Raw genomic sequence first — 12,990 nt, 5'->3', positions numbered from 1 at the left:
GGGGTTAGTTGTTGTCGTTGTCACTGTTTAAAGATTGGAGCAGAAGCTGTGTTCCACTCACCAGCAGTCTCAAAATCCTGTGGCGGGGGTCGTGGGTAGCTGGCGGGTGTCAGCCGACCCTGCACTCTAGCTACACCGGTGCTGTTCCGGCCGGATGAGGCCTGTGGCCCTACTCAGGCCGGTTTCTGCTTCCCTTACTCTGCCTCATTTCTTTTCCAGGAGAGGAGTTCATTACTCCGTAAATGGTACGACTTAATGATACAAAATAAGGACGACCTTGCCAAGATCATAACAGCCGAGAGTGTAAGTTGAAGATCCTGGCTTGCTGCTGGGAGGAAGGGTCCTGGAGTGGTTGGACCAGAGCATGGGAATGCGCCTGGCTTCCCTTGACTGCTGTCCTGCAGCTTAACATGTGGTCCTTTGATGAGGGACTAAGTCATTATGGTGCTCAGAAAACACATTTGCTAAAACAAAATTTCTGTGCTCTAGTATATTTGATGCAAATTTGTAAAAAGTAGATTGGTTGGGGAGCTGGGGGCTGGAGAGATGGCTCAACAGTTGAGACCATGCACTACTCTTGCAGAGAACCCAAGTTCAGTTCCCCAAACTCACATCAGGAAAGTCACAACTACCTATATCTCCAGCTCTGGGGAACCCAATGCCTCTGACATCTGTGGGCTCCTGCACGCATACGCACGCACAGACACACAGACGACACTCGTAAAATAACGAGAACAAAGATTTGGGTAATAGCTTCGTTTAGAGCTAATGATCTTTAAAATCATTCTAGTTTTAAAAATATTTATATTATTATTTATTCATGTGTATTTATGTATGTATGTATGTGAGTACAAATGCCAGTGGAAACCAGAATAGGGTGTTGAACTGGAGTTACAGATGGTTGTGAGCCACTCTGTGGGTGCCGGAAATCAAATCCACACCCTCTGGAAGAGTTGCCAGTGCTCTTAACCACTGAGGCAGCTTTTTCCTTTTTTTAAATATAATATTTCTTATTTATTTGTGGGGGATTTCATACATGTATGCAATCTATATTTCTTCCATCAGTCTCCTTCTCCCCCGAGGCCAACCAACTCACCTTGGACCCTTTCAGCATGCCCCCTCCTCACTCCATGTCCTCTTCCTTTTAATGACCTTAGTTCAGCTAGTGCTAGTCGAGGGTGTGAGGCCACACACTATGGCATGGGCAACCTGCAATGGCCACCCGTTCATATCAAAGTCACGCCCCTCCGCCAGCAGCCATGGACTGCTTACCTCTCCTCTGCTCCCCATGGGCTCATGATCCCTGGTGCTAGAACTTTGACTGGCTCGATCTTGTGCAGTTAACCTCGGCCCAAGTTATTTTCTTCTGTTACTCTGTTTTTTATTTTCTCATTATTTTGAAATTTGTGAACTGTGCCATTAGTTCATTCACAGAATAAGAGACTTCACACTGTGAGTTAATATTTGGGAAGCCTTAGACTCTGTAGGCTCTGTGTCTGCCCCTAAGCTGATGGTTTATCTTACCTCCATCATTCCAACCCCCTAAGACTTGCACCAAAGTTAGCCATTTTTCAGCAACCTCTGAGCTCTGTGGTGGGAAGCTTTCTCTCTTCTTCTTGCAGCTTTGAGAAACTTAGGACCGCAGACTGCACTTTTGATGAACATTACCTGTTCTGATTTGATTTAGGGAAAGCCACTGAAAGAGGCCCAGGGAGAAATTCTGTATTCAGCCCTTTTCCTGGAGTGGTTCTCAGAGGAAGCTCGCCGTATTTATGGAGACATCATCTATACCTCTGCCAAAGATAAGCGAGGGCTAGTCCTCAAGCAGCCCGTTGGTGTGGCGGCCATCATCACACCGGTATGTAGCAAGTTCAGCACGATCCTGGGGTGGGAGCAGAAAGCAATCTCTTTTTCCTGGTGAACAGGTGTGTCTATCCTGTCAGCTTTGTCACCTGCCCTTGGTTTCCTGATTCCTTTCCTGGATGTAGACTTGTGTTTCCACATTCTTTGTGACAGGGTCAGGTGTAGGGACATAAGAAGAGACACATGTTTTCTGATGCCTTCAAAAACAGGGTGACCTGCAGAGACTTTCCGACCTGGTGTGGAGTCTCCATCCTGGGGTCGCCTAGCTCCTCTGAAAACACCTTTGAAATGTCGTCATCTTTAATCGACTTCAAAGGGGGCATTTACTTTTTTAAATTTGTACCATTATTAAAGAATTATGTTTATTTTGTGATTATCATCCATAGCAAAACATTTGTGCCTCTGAAGGTAGGCACAGGGCCAGGTTCTGGAGGTCCAAGGGCAATGAATTAAGATGCTGTCTCTGCCCAGATGGGTTTGCAGTACACTGGTGGGCACCAGGTTCTTCTCAGCAGCCTTTCCTGGAGGAGCTTGGTGCCAACTTCTCTCCAGGGTCTGCCAGCTGTTTTCAAGGCTGCTGGCCTTCCCTGATCAGCACAGTTACAGATAGAGTCCTCTTTGCTACCTAGATTGATGAAACCTGCCCTGAAGCTCGCTGTTGTTGGTCATGTGATCTTGGGCAAGTTATTTACCTGTGATGTCTCAGTTTCCCCAAATATGTAAGTAGGGATAATAATAACAATGAGCTCATTGGGATATTATAAGGACTTAGTTCATTGGAATTGCAAAGAGCTTAGGACAATAAATGAGACACAATATGCACTATATGCACAATATGAATTTTGTTAACGTAAAATTTACAGTGGGGCTAGAGAGATGGCTCAGTAGTTAACAGCACTGGCTGCTTTTCCAAAGGATCCAAGAAGTTTGGTCTCCACCCATATCAGATGGCTCACAGTAACTCCATATATCCTTAAACACACACATATAAATAAATGAAATTAGATTTGTAGATATCTATTCCCTATAAATATGTATATACAAGTAAGTAAAGCAGCCATTTTCGTTTTTTTTTTTAAAGATTTATTTATTTATTATATGTAAGTACACTGTAGCTGTCTTCAGACACTCCAGAAGAGGGCGCCAGATCTCGTTATGGATGGTTGTGAGCCACCATGTGGTTGCTGGGATTTGAACTCTGGACCTTCGGAAGAGCAGTCGGGTGCTCTTACCCACCGAGCCATCTCACCAGCCCAGCAGCCATTTTCAAAGTCACATACTGACCTGTTTGACTTAAGAGCCTCAGGTCATGTGTTTATAAATAAAGTTTTATTAGTACACATGGGGTTCATTTACAAGCCTGTGTTCATGAGACAACCTCAGAGGTGCATAGTTGTAACAAAAACTATGCATCCTGCAAGATATGGCCCTCAAAGTACACATTGGTCTAGATAGTTTTGTACTGTGGCCTGCTTCTGTGAACTTTGACCTCCTGATTCCGTCACGCTGGCCAGAGTCAGGTGTTCTGAGAGCTCACCTGTATAGAAGCAAACAGGTTTGCCAGTCAGTTGGGCAATGGAATGGTGACTGGCTCTCTGCCCTGCCTCGTCTTGGATCCTGAGGCACTCCCAACGCTTACATCCTTCCTCTGTTCTTCCAGTGGAATTTTCCCAGTGCGATGATCACCCGGAAAGTGGGGGCCGCCTTGGCAGCTGGCTGCACTGTGGTGGTGAAACCTGCTGAAGACACGCCCTATTCCGCCCTGGCCCTGGCTCAGGTGAGTTTCTCCGTGCAGGACCAATCAGGTGCCCAGGTGGGTGCTTCTCAGGGGCAGGAATCTCCTTTTCTGCATGTGTTTCCTGCAGTGTTCTTAGTCCACCAGCAGCTATTCTATATCTAGATAGATAGATAGATAGATAGATAGATAGATAGATAGATAGATAGATAGACGGATAGATAGATGCATAGATAGATGCATGGATGGAGCTGGCCTTCCAGGTGGTTGTGAGCCGTGTCATGTGGGTGCCCAGGAAAAGCACCCACCAAGTGCACTGAACCACTGAGCCATCCTCCAGCCCCAAGGTTTCTTATTCACTGCCTGATGCTGGTTCAATCTCTATTCAGTCAGATCTTTTAAGTTTCCTGCTGAAAACTCTCAGATGGCTTCATGTGTCACTCAGTAAAACACAGGTTTACTGCAGTAGCCTTCAAGGGTCTATACCACCTCCCATACTCCGGCACCCTCTGACTTGTCTCCACTTCAGAGGCCTCATTCTTCTGTTTGAGCCACTCTGGCCCCTGCCACTCCTTACACCCTCAACTCAGGTATTGGGCAAACGTTTTCTTCTGGAACATTCTTCCCCAGCCATGCTCACATGACTTGCTTCTTCACGCATTTTTAAACATTTATTAATTATTGTGTGTGCATACACACGTTGAGTGGGATGGACATGTGTCCCACAGCACTCCTGCGGAGGTGACAGGATAACTTGGTGGAGTCTGTCCTCTCCTTCCGCCTTTATGAGGGCTCTGACGCAGGTCTCCAGGTTTCCATAGCAGGCACTTCACCCACTGAGCCCCTTGCCAGCCTATTGCCAGTGAAGAAGTGATGGGCATGCACCTCAAAGGGACCCCATTGGCATAGCGGTTATTTTGAAGTGCAGGAAATATCATTTCACAAAGGGCCATTCAGCCTAACTTTTCCTACATGTCACAAGCCAGAAACATACTTTTAGAGGGAGTGCTTCATACACTGGAAAACCTTGCAGGTCACCAGAGCCTGGAACACAAGACTGTAGTGAACCAGAATAGTCACTCGGTGAAATAACCACATTAGCCTTTGTAGCCTTCCTGCCCCCGTTTTCTCTCTGTGACATTCATAGGACACACTGTCCTATTCAGAGATCCACATGTCCTACCCTTCCTTCACGCATTGATTGTTCTTTGTCTGAAGAACATGCTCAGCACAGGCTGTGGTCTTTACTGTCACTTTTATGCTTTGCTCTTGTCAACCAACCATCTTCTGTCTTCACTGGGATTCTACATCCAGCCTGAATTCACATAAGAACTAAGTATCACCAGAACAAGCCTTATATCCCAGCTATTCAGGGGACTGAGGCAATAGATCTCAAAGTTCAAGGCCCGCCTAAGCAACTTAGAGTAGCACTATGGTTATTTGAATGGGAACAGGCTTGTTTGTTCGTGTGTTTGAATCTATGGTCCCAAGCGGATGGAGCCACTTTAGAAATTGTGGGGCCTTTAGGAAGTAGGGCTCTCTGGAGGAGGAGGAATGTGTCACAGGATGTGGTCCTCGGGGTTTTCTAGCGTGGCCCCACTTCCTGTCTGCTCCTCTCTGTTTCTGTGGACAGTGTTACTCAAGCTCGTGCATCCTAGCCTCCTGCCTTGATGGACTGCATCTCTGCTCAACCTGTAGCCGAGATAAACCTGCCTTCCTCAAACTGCTTCTTGTTGGGATTTGATCGCAATGAGGAAGACGTATCTCAAAACAACATGTAAAACCTAGAGCCGGAGAGATAGCCAAGTGGGAGAGTTCTTGCTTAGTATGTGCGAGGCCACGGATTCAATCCCCAACACCACGGAAACAATTACTAATGATAGTAAGAAAAGAGTTCCAGGTGTGTATGCCCAAGGCCACAACCAATATATGCTTGCTCCATCCTCTCCCTCCTTGTTCAGACTTAGTTCTTTAAGGACCTGTGGTTTGCACACTTCTAGTCCTTAGCTGATGTCTTTCTGGTTGTTTTGTTCTTGGACCTTTGTGTTAGCCAGCTTCCTGTCACTATAATGAAATGCCTGAGTTAATAGCTTATGAAGAGGAAAGGTCTAATTTATCCATAGATTTTGGAGGTTCCAGGCTATGATTCCTGCACCTTTGTGCCTATGGTACAAACAGTGCCTATGGTAAAACAGTACATCATAGTAAGAACAGTGTGGCAAAGATAACTGTCTACCTCACAGCCCCAAAGCAGAAGAAAGAGGAAACACTTGGCTCCACGATGCCCTTTGGAGGGGTCTGGACTCCTTTTCTTGTTGCTGTGACAGATGTCTGACAGAGGCATGGAAGGAGACTTGTAGCTTTAGGGGATGCAGTTCATCATGGCCCAGAAGCCATGTCCTCAGGAGCCTGAGATAACCTGCTGAGTTAGGTTTGCAGTCAGGAGGCAAAATCAAGTGAATGGCAGTTCTCAGCTGGCTTCCTCTGTTCCCTCTTTTGATTGGGTCTGCAGACCCCAGCTCACAGGTGACGTGTGTCTCCTGTGCTCAGTCACATGTCTCCTAGGCTGTCCTGTACATCAGCAATGAATGTCATCACAGGGAGCAAGCCTTTGGTGATCTAAAGACCAGGGGCTAAGCCACTACACTTGAAGCCTTTGCTTGGGTGGCGGAGGCAGAAGGATCAATGTCAGCCTGGCTACCCAGGAAGAGCCTGTCGCAAACTAAACAAACAAGCAGAAGGCCTGCCTCCCGTTGGCACCCACCCCTCTCGACTTCCTGTGCCTGTAGCACCCTGACAGAAAGCGGCCAACACAAAGGTGTTGTGGGTTATTTTTTCTTTCTCATGTTCTTGTAGCTTGGTGGTCATTTCTGATTAAAAAAAAAAAAACTCTCAATTTTTTTTATTGTATTCTCTCTAATTATTCTGACTTACAGGTTTGCATATGCATTTTTCAAGGTGGCCTGCTTGTGTCCCGGGGGTCCCGTGAGCACCCTCGGGCTTCCCTTGAGTCTGTCCGGAGGTGTTCTCTGGGCTCCCTCACGCAGGTTTTATACCGCAGGCCTCTACCCACTTGCAGTTTCTGTCTGTGGAGAAACTTGGTCCCTTGGTCTTCTCATAAATAATGTCCTGATATTTGGATTTGCTACCACATTGCTGATTTGATTTGTTTTAATACTTTGATTAACACACAAAGACATTCGCTTCATACTTACTGTTTTTGTGAGAGATTAGTGAGATTAAAAACCTTGCTAACAAAAACAAACAAACAAACAAAAAACCTTACTAAATACTCCAATAATATCAGTACTGGGGAGGTTGAGGCAGGAGGATTGCCACCAGTTTGAGGCCAATGAGGGCTATAAATAGAGATCTGGGTCAGAAATATGAGAAAGTCATAACAGACCTGCTCCAGACCCTGTCCTGGCAAGGCCCAGGTCCCCAGGTCAGGTGGCTGGGGTCAGTGGCTGCTTCCCTCCTCCCCAGATCCTCGCCTCTGTTGAGTTCCTCCTGTCTGTGCCTCCCTTTCCTCAGCTCTGACCCACAGGCACTAGTGAGCAGCTTCGTGAGTTTTCTCTAGACATCCTTTCCCCGCTCCACGCTGGAGTCTACAGTCAGTCAAAAAGCTTGAGATTTGCCTCAGACTGAACAGGAGGTGGCGCTAAAGCTCTTACCTAAGACACTGTGCTTGGTGAACCTCACATTGCTACTTAGTTATACCCATGTATTTATTTAGGAGGCTAGGAGGGTAGTTCAGTCACAGTGTGTGCTTAGCAGAGAGAGACTGTGGCTTTAATCTTTAGCACATATGTGCGTGTGAATAGACATATACACACATAGTCATACATATACATGCACATATATATGGACCTAAAAGAAGGTTTTTTTATTGGTGCTGATGTTAACATATTTAAAAATTTTTAATTACAGTTATATGTGTATGGGAGGGGGGAACTATTCTCAAACCAGAAAAGAGTAGAGGATACCCTGGAGTGGGAGGGTGCTAAGCTATGGGTGATGGGAACTAAACTCGGGTTCTCTCAAAGAGCCATACATGTTAATAGGCACTGAGCTGTTTATCCGGCCCATAATACATTATTTTGAGGAAATAGGGAGTCCTATAGCCCAGGCTGGCCCTGAACTCACTATGTAATCGAAGATGACCTTGAGTTTGTGATCCTCCTGCCTTTACCTCCCAAGAGTTAGAGTTATAGACGTGCACCACCAGGTCGGGTTCTCTTCAGTATGGTTTTTACTGTGGCTCAAGGCAACTTATGTTTTACATTGCATTCTGGGTTAAACATGTTTACTTCTGGTTCTGTTTGTTTTGTTTTGTTTTTTCAGTTCAATCCTTATTATGGTGTGTTTGCTGTTTCTCTTTAAAGCTTGCAAACCAGGCGGGAATCCCTCCAGGTGTCTACAACGTTATTCCCTGCTCTAGAAACAAGGCCAAGGAAGTGGGAGAGGTCCTGTGTACCGATCCATTGGTGTCCAAAATTTCCTTTACTGGCTCAACAGCAACGGGGAAGGTATGTAATGTCAGAGTCAAACAGGTGTTATTCTAATGCTTTCTATTTACAGGGTGTAAGATTACTATCGTATGGTTTTGTTTAATTTTATTGGAGACAAGGTCTACATAGCCCTGGCTGGCCAGGAACTTGCTATGTAGACCAGGCTGGTCTTGAACTCACAGAGAGATCCACTTGTCTCTCAAGTGCTGGGATTGAAGAAATATACCACCATGCCTGGCCTGTCGTGTCATTGTTGAATTGATGGTATGGTTTAAAACTCAAGTCAGTGTTAACGTTGTTCGTCTTTGCCATTGCGGCAGCCCGCAATGTCACTGTCCTTCCTCCCCTTCTGTAAATAATCACTTCTACTTCCCTACTACCTTCCTAGCCATTTTTTAAAATCAAATCTATCAAAATAAAAATCTGTATTCTCCAGAATACATTGTATACATGTATGATCTTCTCAAAGAATAAATATAAATATATTTAAAACAATATATTCTCATGTTTCCTTTTTCTTATGCAAAATGATATCTAAAGCAAGGTGACTTTGTGCCTACCTTAAATTTTCATCCTTGGGTAATTTTGTAAAACAAAGGTTTAGCTGCCTTCTATGCTGGTTTTCTGTTGTTGTAAAATACGTGAGAAAAGTAACTTAAAGGAGGAGGCATTTTGAGGACGTTTGGCTCCTGGTGTAGGAGGTTCCGTTCCTGTCCATGGTCACTTGGCTCCCTTGTTTTCTTTCCTGTAGTGAGGCAGAAGTCTCATGGCAGGAGGCCTTGGTGGCAAAGAGCTGCTAACCTTCTAGTGGCCAGGAAACAAAGAGAGAGAGAAAGGGTCCAGGACCAGATACATCCTCCAAACACATTTCCCCATGACATCCTTCCTGAGCTAGACCCCAGTCCCTAATGAGTACCCCACTCAGCTAGAACTGGTGACCACTCTTTGGACATCTGGGCCATCAGAGGAAGGTACTTTCTGTGCAAACAATAACATCCTGGCCGTTGATTTGGATGCTCACATTATTTTCCTCCTACTGTGCCTCCTGCAGATCCTGCTACATCACGCAGCAAATTCTGTGAAGCGTGTCTCCATGGAGTTGGGTGGCCTCGCCCCATTCATTGTCTTTGACAGTGCCAACGTAGACCAGGCCGTCGCGGGGGCAATGGCGTCTAAATTTAGGAATGCTGGGCAGGTGAGTCATGCAGAATGTTTTAGTGCTGGGGTAAGGGGATGTGTATGTGTTTTACAAAGACCAAGGCCTTGACTCTCTTACTGGTTCCTTTGTTCATCTGCTCAGTCATTTTGTAGCAAGTGTTTACCTAGTACTTTCTGTCAGGCATGAGGTAGGCTTGAATAGTCCAAAGAGAAGTAAGAGCTAGTCTGTTGCTTCAAAGCGTTTCCAGAATTGCAAATGTCTTTATGTATATGTGTTTGGTGTATGTGTCTCAATGTACAGACATGTAGGCCCATGACCTCTTTCCAGTATATGCAGAAGCCAGAGGAGGATGGCTGGCATCCTCTATCACTCTCTACCTTATACCCCTGAGACAGGGTCTCTCACTGAACCTGGATCTAGATAGGCCAGCAAGCCCTGGTGATACACTTAGCTTCCCATTCCCACTGGTGCTGGGACTACAAGCAAGAGCAGCCACACCTGGCTTTGTTATGAGGGTACCAAGGATTTGAACGCAAGTCTGAATGTTATATAGTATCTTTTTTTACCCACTGAACCATTTCCCCAACTCCTTGTCTTCTAATCAAATAATCCTTCCTCACTTCTTTCTCCCACCTCTTGAATCATCTTGTCATGGTGTTCCCTTCCCAGTTTGAACACAATGTTTAACAGCTAAGGCCTGAGGTCTCCCGTGGTATAGGAAAGAAGGCAGGAAAACCCCAAAGTTGACACAGAGCAGGGCGCATGGAGCAGCGTGAGCACTGAGTGGTAGCTGTGTGCAGTGGTTGTGAGGACTGGATGAGCTGACGCTAGCCTAGAAACCCTAGATGTCAGATCTGGCAGCACCTTCAAGACTTCTGATACAAACCTAGGAGCTGAAAGCAAAAAGACTGAGTGACTTGGTGCTATGAGCCAAGGGTCCTGTAAACCCTCTTTTCCTGCTGATGTCCAAGCCACTGCTATTGCTTAAGGCATATTCTTATGACCTATATGTCTTAAGGACATTCATTGGTGTCCAAAATTTCCTTTACTGTCAGGCATCCAGGCTTAAGACATATTCATAGACAACTGGGCCTTAAGAGTACAATCAGCAAACAGAAAATCATTGGCATTGTTTTTAAAGACAGGAGCTTCCCTTGTAGCCCAGCCTGGCCCTGAATTTGCTGTGTAGCACAGACTGGTGGGGGACCCTCATCCCTCCTGGAGTTAGAAGGGGATGCTGCATGTGCAGCCCAGTGAACTTCTTAAATGCTTCCTAGAGAAATAACCTCCAAAGGTCATGACATGAAAGAGGGGTGGGGACGCAACTATCCTATATTATTTTACTTCTTTGTTTTGACTTTTGGTAGTCAGATTTACCTTTTCATAAAACCTCAATAACTTGTTGTTTGTTTGTTTACAGAATTAGAATTGTTTTTAATCAAACACAAAATGTCAGTAGAGGTCTACTACAAAACTACGACTGTGAACTCTGTCAAGCCACTAAAAACTCATAGGTCGCAATTATACACATATTTATTTCTACAAGGAAAACAGAAAAATTATCAATGATAACTACATTTCCTACAGTATGGTTATATTTTATCATTTTAAAATGTGAACTCTAACTGGATATAAAATAAGCAAGAGTCTCAATAATTTAACCTGACGTAGAAGACGGTCTTAAAGTTATAAGCTTTCAAAAAATATTTTTTTGTTTTATAAGTGTATTTTCCTGCATGCATGTATGTACACAGTGTGTGTCCAATGCCCTCAGAGGCCAGAAGAGGACATCTAAGCCCCCGAAACTGTTAGGAATTTCCATGCGAGTGCCAAGAACTGAACCTGGTTCCCTGCAAATACTCTTAACCTCGGAGCCTTCTTTCCAGACCCCCTTCCTAATTTTATGGTTTTGGGGTTTTTTATATTTTGGGTTTTTTTTGGTTTTTTTTTTTTTGACAGAATTGGAAATAGGACCCATGGCCCATGTATGCCAGGCAAGCAATCTACCACAGAACTCTGTTTCCAGTCCTTATTTTTATTTTTAATTACATGCATAAGTGTGTGACCATGTGTGTCCAAAAAAGGGCATTGGATCCTGTAAACCTGGAGTTATAGGCAGTTGCGAACATGGGTTCTAGGACCCAAACTCAGGTCCCCTTCAAGAGCAGTAATAACTGCTGAGCCATTTCTCTGGCCCCAAAAGAAAGGCCTTGTATCCGTTTTTGAAATTACAGATCCAGCCAAGCTCTTGAACTGGGACGGAGGATGTGAGTTTACCTGACCTCATATCCCCCCCCCCCCCCCCCCCCCCCCCCCCCGGGCTCTGCTCTCTGATGTCGCTGCATCTCTCTCCTCGGGAACATTACAGCCTTTGCTCTTCTAACCCATCTGCTTTATAATAGCATATTGGATTTCTGGTTTTGTAGTTCTTTGGTTTTTTTTTCACATAGCTATGTATTCTGGCTCAGACACTGAGCTCTCGGTGTGCGGTAGCTATGGGAAGAGCTGGAGTGGTGTGAGCACCCAGTGCCTCCATCCCCGAGGCCACGCCCACCTGGAAAGAACACGGAAGGCCGGACTGATGAGAGCCACCTCGGGAAGGGTTGTCTTACATCTCCTGCATCTGCCGCTTCTGGAAAACTAACTGTGGGTTTGTTTTGTCCTCTGTCTAGACTTGCGTTTGCTCAAACAGATTCTTGGTACAGCGGGGTATCCACGATTCCTTTGTAACGAAATTTGCGGAAGCCATGAAGAAAAGCCTGCGTGTAGGTAACGGATTTGAGGAAGGAACGACTCAAGGGCCGTTAATTAATGAGAAAGCTGTAGAAAAGGTGAGCTGGTTTTCATTATCTGCATTAAGGGAATCTTGTCATATCAGTCTCAAAGGCTTCATTACATATAAGGATTTTTCGTAAGGTGCCCACCAAGGCTGTTTTGGAAATAATGGGAAAATGAAAAAAAGTGGGTTGTTTTTTTTTGTTTGTTTTGTTTTGTTTTTTTTGTTGTTGTTTTTAAAGTGAACTCCTACGGATGCATATGATTGAGTGGTGGTGTCTGGACATGCGCTTCCCAGCTCCGCCTGAGAACTCAAGACTGGGTTCCTTAGGTCTTCTGCCTTCCTGTATCTTCTGTTCCCAGTGGCGATAGGTTTTTTCCTGATGTTCTTCCAGAAGAATTCTAACAAAGGCACCAGAAAATGCACATAGCCTTGCAGGTTAGGAGTGGCAGAGGGAAGCTATTTTTAGAAAGAAATTGCTAATTGACCATCCCAGGCTGGAGGACTGGCAGGGTGAGGTTTCTCCATTACACTTGTGTTTGTTTGGCTTTAGCCTCGGTTTTAAATTCTGTTTATTTACTTAGTGTATCTGAGATCTGAGTGTGAGTATAGGGGGTAGGGGAGGGCACAGGTGTGCCACAGCACCGGTACGGAGATCATAGGACAAGCGCTAGAGTCCTTCTGTCTGTACACATGGGTACTCAGGTTCTCAGGATTGGCAGCAAGCGTGTGTACCTGCTGACCCATCTCACTATTACCTGCTGATTCATCTCACTATTACCTGCTGACTCATCTCACTATTACCTGCTGACCCATCTCACTATTACCTGCTGACCCATCTCACTATTACCTGCTGATTCATCTCACTATTACCTGCTGACCCATCTCACTATTACCTGCTGACCCATCTCACTATTACCTGCTGACCCATCTCACTATTACCTGC

At 45.3% G+C, this 12,990-nt stretch overlaps 1 protein-coding gene across 1 annotated transcript in view; it reads left to right on the top strand.

Annotated features, from left to right (window-relative positions):
* The window catches only part of Aldh5a1 (aldehyde dehydrogenase 5 family member A1), a 27,176-nt gene that overhangs the window by 9,843 nt on the left and 4,343 nt on the right, over positions 1-12,990 (top strand). Inside the window, exons 2-7 of the mRNA XM_021180175.2 lie at positions 220-303; positions 1,688-1,858; positions 3,524-3,640; positions 7,984-8,127; positions 9,161-9,304; positions 11,941-12,099. Of these exons, the coding sequence (XP_021035834.1) occupies positions 220-303; positions 1,688-1,858; positions 3,524-3,640; positions 7,984-8,127; positions 9,161-9,304; positions 11,941-12,099 (819 nt within the window). The remainder of the gene's footprint in view (positions 1-219; positions 304-1,687; positions 1,859-3,523; positions 3,641-7,983; positions 8,128-9,160; positions 9,305-11,940; positions 12,100-12,990) is intronic.

This window comes from Mus caroli, chromosome 13 (genome assembly GCF_900094665.2).
Source record: "Mus caroli chromosome 13, CAROLI_EIJ_v1.1, whole genome shotgun sequence".
NCBI lineage: Eukaryota > Metazoa > Chordata > Mammalia > Rodentia > Muridae > Mus > Mus caroli.
This window is presented reverse-complemented; position numbering and strand designations above follow the sequence as displayed.